At 37.0% G+C, this 10,769-nt stretch overlaps 1 protein-coding gene across 2 annotated transcripts in view; it reads left to right on the top strand.

Moving 5' to 3' along the window:
• Nucleotides 1–8,517: 8,517 nt before the first annotated feature.
• LOC117432253 (cadherin-4-like) overlaps nt 8,518–10,769 on the top strand; it is a 239,481-nt gene continuing 237,229 nt past the window's right edge. The window contains exon 1 of one of the 2 annotated variants that reach the window (XM_059003810.1): nt 8,518–8,810. In XM_059003810.1, the coding sequence (XP_058859793.1) occupies nt 8,754–8,810 (57 nt within the window). In that variant the 5' untranslated portion in view covers nt 8,518–8,753. The remainder of the gene's footprint in view (nt 8,811–10,769) is intronic. The other variant, XM_034053898.3, reaches the window with a different exon arrangement.

Below are 10,769 nucleotides of genomic sequence, written 5' to 3'. Positions count from 1 at the left end.
AGTCTCTGGTCCAATGCGACAAAGAAGGGTGCTCAAAGGGTTAGGTGCATAGCAGAAGAAGGCTCTGTAACCTCGGGTGCCGTCTCGTCCTGGGCACTTGCAGCAGGCCAGGTTCTGCTCCTCGCAGAGTGTGACTGGGTCATAGGGTGGAGAGGATCTGCGGTCTGAATTTAACTATGTAGGGTCACTTTGTACTAGTTCAACGTGCCTTGCTTTTTCTTTATGCCTTTATGTGTCTAAATCCAATGATGGCAATAATCTTCTTGCAAGCAAAACACTAGTGAGCCAACCTGGTAATTGCAGTAGTTTATTTAATTAAATTGTTGTTTATTCACTTTAAATAAAATCTAAATGTAGTACCTCAGGTAAAAAAAACAAAACAGTTTCTGGATTTAAAAAAAATATATATATATTTTTATGTATTTTTTACAGACTACTAAAGGGCTGTCGACCCTTCTCTCTTCCCTGTTGTAGATTCGTAAATGTTTGAGCTGAGATGACTTTCATTCTTTTGCTATCATTTCAAATAAACAAATAATAATAACCCACTTTTAAACAAACACTTTCACTGTGGAACTCATTCTTCCCATCACAAAACTGCAAAGGAATATGAGATTTTTTTATTTTTATTTACTAGCGAGTTTATGACCAGCAGGCTTCACTCAACAAGGCCATATCACTTTTCTGGGTTGCTGGTAAAAAGCTGACCCGTTATACTTGAATTGCTTAAATACATTTTGTCTTTTTAGTATTCACCACTGAAGCAAAATGCCAAGCCAGTAATGCATCTCCCTATTAATTTAATAGGTTTCCCACTGAGAAGAACTGCACCCCTATCCTAAAACACTGCAGCGGAATGTAGTATAGTATAGTATAGTAGTATAGTATAGTATTTAATGCTTGCCTATGTTTTTTTTTTTTTTTACTATGCTTTTTATGATATTCCTCAGTACACTTTTTAAGGGTAAACCATATTATAATATTGTACTACAGTTCTGACAATAGGAGTATTACTCACAATTATACATGGATGGTCCGCAGTTATTTTCTTCTATGGGTGCCTGCCACAGGCCACCTCTGTAAACGAGATGTTACAGCTCAGAGGTATGACTATGTTAAATAGAAGAGAATATGTACTGCAATAGTATACCCAGTCTATGGTTACCTTGGTGTTTTGGTGTAGCAGCACCAGGAGCTCAGCTGGATCTCAGTTGGGTCTGCACTGGGTTATGAAGCGTGCAGGCACCATGCTGTTATAAACCTGCACTTGGCCTTTGCGCAAATCCATTCCTTCATTTTTGTTGTTTTTGGTTTGATTTATCGCTTGTTTTCCAATTAGATCTAATTAAATCCGCTCTTATTCCATATTTATTTATTCAGCTGCTGAATTATTTAACTACTGTATATTATCCCATGTTTGCAGTTATCCGTTGTATTGAGTGTATTTCTACTATTTCTATTTGTAATACATTATATGTGCTGATGCGCCAGGGAGGCAAAATAGGCTGATCCCTGGAGCCAGCATTACACTTCAGCCATCAACACCAGACAGAAGGATATCTGCATCATCAGATGGAAGGAAACACAGATGGATCACATTACTTTACAGTAAAAGAAGCTATGTCTTAGTTGGTGCTTATCTTGGCGAGAGCCAAGTCCAATATCAGCATGAAGTTTTAACACCTACTCTCATGTAATGGAAATCATTATAAGTACCAATATTTATTTATTTATTTTAAACTTACAAAGACATTACTTTTATGTAAATTGAATGTCACATTCCTGACTTTGCAAGTCTGTTTTAGACACAACGGGCAAAGCTGACAAATAGTGGTCTTACAGTAAGACTACTTAAAGACTGCCACTTATTTTCAAAAGTAACGGATCATTCAGATTTAATGCAGATGTTCACCACTCTCCAGAAGAAGCTAAATGAAACCAGAGCCTACCTGGCTACATCCTATTGGCTGTATTGTGTTTGTTAAACTCTGGTATTTACAAGCAGCTCCGTAAAAAATGCTTTCAGTTTTACTCTCTGTACTCGTATAACACTATGCAATCCAGAGACGAGGTCAGCCAGGTACAAAAGAGTATTTTAAATTAAATTCCATACTGAAGATCCACAGTAGAAAACATGTTTAAAGTCAAAGATTCAGCCTTTATTCCACAAGCCTATAATAACAAGATCTCTGAAAAGGAGGTCTGTTGCCTGTAGATGTATTCTCCAGCAATAGTAAAAGGAATACATACATACATACATACATACATACCAAGTGCAGTGGAACTAGTGTACATGCAGGTTTGTAACATTGCACACAGATCATTATTACAATGTTAATAAAATGTGTTGTGTTCTTACTATAAAAAATATCTTGGCCCAATGGTCTCGGAGCATGTGCTCACTTATGATGAGACAATATAAACCAAGGTAACCCCACCAAAAGACAGGCATAGGGAAGAGAAAGCCATCAGGTAAGCCTCAAGAATAAAGCTAACTTTGATTACAGAACAACTACACCTTGGCTTTGAACTGCACTCAAAACTCACTAGACTTTTTGATTCCAAAAATTATTTGCAGCAGTGCCCTCTAAAAAACCCCAGGTAATTAGGAAAGGGTTGACTGCACTGTACTGTTGTTTGGATCCAAAAAGCAGATGTCTTATTTCATGTGCAGGTTCAAACAATGAACCATACATTAAGGGGTAGAATATACATGGAAATGGAATACAGCTAAAATCCTGGGATTCAAGATCTAGTCTTATAAAAACACAAGCTTGCGTTAGTTTTATTATTTTGTGTTTCCAGCTGAGAGACCGCATGTAACCTTGGCACATCATTCTAGCTGATTCCAGAATACTGATGACAGTTCATATTTTTTGTCTTCTTTCTTTCCTTTTTTTCTGAAGTTGTCATCCTGGAGCTGCTACCAAGGGCTCTCTGGTTCTCTCCTCAGAAGATTACTCACCCAGTGAACCACGCAGCAGGCCATGCCTCCAGGGGCATTTTCCCCAGGTGCTTGTAGATTACTGAAGGAATAAAGTGGTAATATACACTGGTGGAAAGACACTGGTGTGTTGTGGATACCTTTAAGTGATACATACAAAAACACCATAACACCAGTATTACTACCAAGACCTTTATTTAGAAAGTCTTTCAAATAGTTATCAACCTGATACTGAAAAACCTTCATTGCATTTTACAAAGCCAGTATTGAATCAATAAACAAACAAATAAATAATTCATATTTAAAATCATATTGTCTATACAGGGCTGGCATATGTTTGTTCTTGGTGCTGGGAACTTAAAAAAATGTATTTTAAGATAAGTCTTGAGAGGAGGAATAAACTACACAGCTAACAAAATGTGCGGCCAACATCATCATGCAAAAAAAAATAAAAAATAAGGCCAATAGTGTACTTGGACATGGTCAAGTCAGTGGGTTTAATTGATGTCTACTTAATTATTGACCATTTGTCTTTCAGTTCCTCGGACACAATATTGAGCAGGGCATTGTGGTTTCCTTTCTTGGAAGTCAGTTCATTCTTGGAAAGCTTTTTAGTAGATTTAAATGTGACAATTGTCCAGACTAGTGTGAAGTCCACTCTGTACTCTTTAAAGCAGGCTCGGATCCCTCTGGATCAATAGAGGCATTGTCATTTTGGTAGCTCCATTCCAGTAACGACAGAAACCATGCATTGCAGATCTAGCTATTGAAATGAGTAAAGCAGATATCGTGCAATCAACAAATAGCGCAGAATAACCCCTTAGCAAAAACGTGGATTCAATAGCAAGGAAGATAGAAACAGTTGCTACAAAAATGTTGGGAATCCAAGTTTCATTCATGGTTTATTACTCATAATATCATCTTTGCCAAAGCATAGAGAGTTCAACACTCCATGAGGTAAAGCCACATTCATCCTGGATTAACTGCTCTTTCAGTCCATTTTGTAACATAATTGGTTAAAATCCACAAGTTCCTGGTTCAATCTCTGTCTCCTCCCACTGTTTTTATAAATATACAAGGTTTTCTTTTCATTAAACTGTTTTAGTTAAACACGCAAATAATGGAACAGTTTCTTGAATAACAAACTCCATTTCATTCAAAACAAAATATTAAAAACTCAATGTTAAAAACTTTGCAGAGGGGTCATAATTACAAATAAATACATACTAATAAATTGTTGATAAACTAGAGGTTCTGTCCTGACTCCTGCGGTGCTTAAAATAGAGTCCACTCTTGTTTGCCATCATCAAAGTCGCTTAACTCCAATAGCAAAGAACAGATTTCCTCTCATGAAAACCCTCTTGTTATAAAGCCTTTTTTAATAATAATTTTGCAATGTTGCCATTTGCTGTGTACCTTTGGAAACTGTCAACCTGGTAAAGTCAAGGTAAAAAAGTAAACAGTAAGAAAACAACTCCAACAGAAGGACAGAACCTCCAATGCCTTCCTCGGACACAACCCAAGAAGGGATTTTGACGACTCCTGAGCTATTATAATGAATTGGCATCTCAACCCATTGAATGAAATACCCAGGGCTGGACGCGAAACGCAAACCATACGGTTCAAAGACAAACATCTTACTATTCAACTAAAGAGCAAGCTCTGCAGTCGAGAGGCAAGTACGTGTCTTATGCTGATGTCAGTCTTGTAACTTGACTCATCAGCCACTAGGAGGCAATCCATTACACCAGCAACACCACTTTCTACATCACCTGATATGCCATGGAGGGTCACTCATCCAGGTACTAACTCTGATGTGAATGACTACAGATATTTTACACCAGATGATGTTACCACCAAATAGATGGTAAGGCTACAGTATAGCCCCAGGCTTCTTAAAATTGCAAAATGTACAGTATATGCCAAGAGATATGTCTCCCACTTCTGTCAATTCTGGAGAAGTTATTTTCAAGATTATCTAGCTGTTTGCTCCCTTTTTTATACATTTTTTTTTTGTATGTGGAGTTCTTTAATTTTAATACCAGGTAATGCCTTGCATTCAATTTAAAGGTTGACCTTTAAAATAAGCTATGTATGTATATTTTTGTCCAAGGGCTATTTTAGAGGTTAAGCTTAATGTTCTGCAATTGATTTTCCATTTTTTGCCATTGATTACCTAAGGGATTTTTGACTTACAGTAACTGGAAAATAATAGCTCAATAACCTTTGAAAAAATCGTGTTCAGTCTTTGCAAATTTGAAATGGGCCTTTTACTTTGTGGATTTTCTGCGCAAGTTTGATGTCAAAAGAATGATTCCTGGGATAAGTCAAAAGAATGATTCCTGTGATAAATTAGTTACACCCTTTAAATACAGATATCTAATACATGATAATGCAAGCTAGCGTTTAATGCTGCTAGTTGTCCTAAGCAGGGGTCCTTTTCTTCTGTATTGAGTTTTGGCTGTTTTGCATTTTATGGAAAATTCTCATTTATGAAATAAATGAACAACACAAGACCTTAAATGAACCACAATGTTGTTTGGTTCTAGTAAAAATAGGAGAAGAAACTTTGGAAATGTGATTTTGTTGGTTCAATAATACCCCTCTAAAGAGTTCAGTAGTCAGGGTGTGGGTCCCTGCACATTATTATTTGTTTATTTAGCAGACGCCTTTATCCAAGGCAACTTACAGAGACTAGGGTGTGTGAACTATGCATCAGCTGCAGAGTCACTTACAATTACGTCTCACCTGAAAGACGGAGCACAAGGAGGTTAAGTGACTTGCTCAGGGTCACACAGTGAGTCGGTGGCGGAGGGGGGATTTGAACCGGGGACCTCCTGGTTACAAGCCCTTTTCTTTAACCACTGGACCACACAGCTTCCTAATAAATACATTATGACCCCTCTTTGCAAAGTTTTTAACATTGAGTTTTTAATATTTTGGTTTGAATGCAATGGAGTTTGTTATTCAAGTAATCATATTACTAATGTATTCATGCCATGCTTATGTGTTTAATATTGTGTCCATTACAAAGCCTGTAAATTCAGCATCATTTATTTATCCACATCAACTCAACTGAGACACAAAATTACATTAACTTTAGACCACTGCACTAGAAGTAACATTGCATGCCCAAGGACACATGCTTTGGCAGGGTGAGCCAAGATTTGAAACAGTGATCTAAGACCACCATTCATTATTAATTGCTACCCTTGATGGGAGGTATTTATAAATGCAGTTCCACTGAGATGCAAAATCTCTTTTCAGAGGTGTTTTGTCGCCTTTATCAGGAAATTGAAAGCTGGTATAATTGAACTGGCTTTATGGTAACCAAGGTTTCTAAACAAAGAAACAGACTAGGATAGTAAAATCTGTATGATTCCCCTGAAATTCAACATTCTTTTTTATGTAAATAGCTGACATATCCAATGAAAAGTCAAGTATTTTATCTTATTCCAATCACAACAAGTCAATAGTTCAAACTCAAATATGAAACGAAAGTTGAATCGCTGGGTAATGCTTCAGGGCGCATCAAAAGATGCCAATGTCGTCTTAATAATTTACAGTGTATAAGAACGAAACGTACATTTCTAAAAAGAGGTTTTATATACGGAGCATTGAAATCAATTTAAGGATGTATGTTTGTTCTGGAACCTTTTCCTTTGTAAGTTAATACGCTGTGTGCAGGGTGTCTCTTATTGTATTAGAGATTGGGTCCTGTCACCCAAACTAAACAAGAGGACACCTCTTACACAATAAGAGGCACTCGACACACAACATATTCACTTATAACCTAGGATTCTGTGCTCACAATGCTGCATTTAAAGACTCCGAAACACTGCTGGGAAGTGTCAGGATAAGCCAGGAACTCGTGTTTTAAAGTAATGAAGACATGTATAAATCACATTCCATGACATTAATGATTTAGACATTAAAGTGTGGAGCAGGTGAGAATTAATCATATACGTTCATCTTAATTCAAATCAGTGACTGCTCTAAACTGTCTGTGTTATTTTATGTTAAGTTAATTTAAACTACTGAACTTATTATGCTATCAAGGGGCTATTTATTATCTATAATTCACTGCACCCTTATCCACCCTTCTCTGCATATATCTGTACACCTGATGGTAGAAAATGGAAAATCAACACAGGAACTCTGATAAATAATGACTAGCCCCGTGTAGACCTCTTTCAAGATGAAATCATTTCTAATAAATGTTTTGCTTTTTAAGAAAGCTTGTCTTTGTTCACTCCACACAATCACTGCTATATCTTCCTTTTCTAAAATGCACCAATGAATTATTTAGAAGCTAGAACCCTTCATTGGAGACATCTGTTTGTTCCCAATCGTATCTCTTTATTCTACGAGATAAACACTTATATACTGTATTGCATCCATAAATTAACACTCTCCTTTTTTGTGAAAATTACATTTTCAACACGTGGTAGATGTGCATTGTTAGGTTATTGTGAAAAGGATACTGAACAGCCTATTAGTTATTTATTAGTTTTGGGAGAGTCAAATTTACAAGGATGTATCTTCACCAGATGATCTCATAAACCAACACCAGTTACAATAATTTTAAGGAAATTGAAAAATAGCATGAGATATAAACAGGGTTGGTTAGATTTTTTTTTTTTTTTTTTTTTTTTTGTGTGTGCATGTGTGTGCTGCAGTAATATGTGTAAGTGCACACACACAGTAATTGCAATAAACAGTTTGATGGGTGATATGCTGCCACTGTGGTATTCTGTTTGATAGGATTAGTCCCATAGCTATACCTCTCAGATATGGAAATATGGGAAACACTGTGAGGTGTACTGTACAAATGTGAAGGTTTGTGAAAATGGAGATTTTTTTTTTTTTCCCCAAAAGGCATTTTTTAAGGGAAAGTGAAAAGTCAGCTGGATAACCGCGCCACATGCAATGCAATGATCAAATCTGAATAAGTAATTATTGGTCACCTTTTTTTAGCAGGACACTGTGTTGCTAAATTGAATTATGTCTTAGTGTGTGAGCAATCAGTGGCATTACGAATTCCATTCACCTGCTAATTATTCTACGCATTTCAAATGTCCGGACTCTTGTTTGAAAGACATATCGGTACCTGTATAAATTAATGGCTTCTCTATTTGTACACTGCAGTGATTTGGTAAGTCGGATTTCAGCTGTAGGGTTTAAATTAGCCTAGGATTACCCCAGAGTTAAAATGCAGTATTGTAATTGAAAAAAAAAAAAAAAACATCCACTTACCAGTAAGGAAACGTATCAGTGATGCATTAGGTAACTATACAATTAACAATGACATTAATAAAACTCTAAAATGAGGCTAATAACAACACGCAATGTTTAAAAAAAAAACAAAAAAAAACTCGTGTATAAATGTAGCATCCTTGCAGCATCTGGGTATTCATATGAGCACTTTGATAATATATTTATGGAAAAAATACACAGAATTACGGGCAGTTGAAATTTGTTTCTAATATATACCCTATACGTCTATACTAACCCCAAAGTTCGACGCAAGCTCCGCTTCATCTGCGTCTTTAAGGAGGATTCTCCCATAGTGTACGGTAGGAGGAGTTGTGGTGACGTCAGCGAGCTCTCTGGTGCTGAGCAGAGCAGCGCAGCGCGTTTCACCTGCAGTTGTGAGCTCGAGGATTCGGGACAGAGTTGGTCATTGAGGAGCTTTGTATTGCATATGAAACGCTGTAGGGACATCCTAGAAGAAACACCAGGGAAATAAAAAAAAAGAGCCGAGTCCCAGCTCAAGCTGCTGCTGCTGCTGCTACTGCGTGCTTGCAAAATGAAAATTGTTTTAATTACATTGCTGTTGAACGTCTTGTCATTTGGCACATCTTGGGTAAGATTATTATTCTTTTTTTTAATTTTTAAAAACATTGTGGAAGTACTGCACGGTAGTGTTTTCTTTAGTGTTAGCGGTGCAAAAGCACCCGGTATTCAGTAAATCAGCACCTTGCACCGCTGCTGGCAAATTTTGTGTATTTAGAATGTTTTTTTTTTGTTTGTTTTTTGTATTTATTTCTTTGTCTTTATTTATTTAATCCACTGACTAATTATGTGGTTGTTGAAGCTATTCCATTCTTTCTCTTTTTTTTTTTTTTTTTGAAAGCTTCAGATTTATAGCGGGACCTTAGATTACCGTTATGTGGTCATTGAAGCAAAGTGTAGGGGTCATGATGCTGTCTTTACAAGCGATCTAATATTTATAAATAAATACATCTCGGTCTGTTTACCCATGTACATTGTTTTAGTGGTACTGCTTAACATTTGTTTTACAATAGCTCATTTCAAACCCCTGCTGGTTCTTTACTTATTAAGATATATGCCCCGTGTGTGGTTTTATCAGATAGCACAACCTATTGCAAGATCATTACAAAACATTGCCTCTTTTTAAAAGCGTAGGTGCGCATTGATGTATCTTTATTGTGTCCCTCGGGGGTGTCAGTGGTAACGAATTACCTTACTTGTGCCTTACGTACTGTATTCAGATTTTTGTAACTGCTCCGCTTTGGCAGTCTATCTCATACAGAAACACTGCGTGCAAAAAGAGCATCAATTGACCATTATTTGACACCATAATATATTATAAAGTAACCAAATTGCGTTAAGTTTAGAGAGCTTATACACGTGACAATCGGAACCACTTTCTATTTAATATGATTGATGCAGTAGTTACTAGCAACTCTCTTATTTTATACTGAAATAAAAACAAATATGCAATTATTTCCCCCAGTTCTAAGGCACACAATTTATGAAATATGTAAAACATACAACATGAGAGTCAGATGGAAAACAATTAAATAGCCAGTTCCCCGTGTATATAAGCGGTATGTTTGTTCTCTCTTTTAGGAGACAGCTAAAACATTTAACAATTTTTGTACACCAGTAAGACCACCACAAAAAGTAAAGCAAGGAGCCACAGCTAAGTCAAAACACTCACTGCTCCTGTCACACATAGGTGAAGAAGGGGGAGTCATACACATATAGTGTTCTATAACCTTATTCAGCTAAATTGAGTATACTTTGTAAAGGAAAAGTCTATAATACATGGAAGTCAATAAATTAACTGGGTTTTTGTCACCCTCAAAATACAAACAGAATACGATATGGTCCATTTTTAAAACATTTTTTTTTATATACAATACTGGAGAGATCTGTAAATAGTTCCTTGGTGATTTATTATCCACACCAGCGGCAGTTTTAGCTGCACATCACAGGGTTACTTCTCTTCTTATACGACGCTGGGTTTAGCCTTCAGTGGAGATCCGGCAGCAGTTGTCCATGGTTGACAGGTCAGGGGCATTATTGGCTGCTTATAGATAATGATGTTCATTAATGGCATCCTGGGGTAGAATGTCACGATGCAGAGGAGGAAGCTGCATCTTCAGGGTTCTATCTGTGTGTTCCACTGACTGTAGTGAGCAGCTCCACAGTTTGCTAAGCTGATACCCAGTTTCAAGGCATTGTGACCAAGGCATGTCGAGTTAGGTCTGTTCACTAGGGCAAAACGTTTTGGAAACCATTAGGTTCAGCCAGCTTAATGTGAAAGATCCAGGACTTTTTTTTTCACAAATGTACTGTAAACAGCACAGCTGGTGAGATCTACTGCTCCAGTGTTACAAGACAAGGATATTGTAATAGAAAGAGGAGGCTTCCTAATGAAATGCACACGTCCACAGTACTGTGTAAAAATACATCCTCCGTATTAATGAATGTCTGTCAGATTCAGCCATCCTCTTTCCCGTATTGGGCTCCAGTAGCTTCCAAATGCACACAGTCTGCTTTGCCATGTTGGTGT

The sequence above is a fragment of the Acipenser ruthenus genome, chromosome 29 (genome assembly GCF_902713425.1).
Source record: "Acipenser ruthenus chromosome 29, fAciRut3.2 maternal haplotype, whole genome shotgun sequence".
Lineage (NCBI taxonomy): Eukaryota > Metazoa > Chordata > Actinopteri > Acipenseriformes > Acipenseridae > Acipenser > Acipenser ruthenus.
The sequence above is the reverse complement of the archived record's forward strand: the minus strand, read 5'-3'. Positions and strand labels throughout refer to the sequence as shown.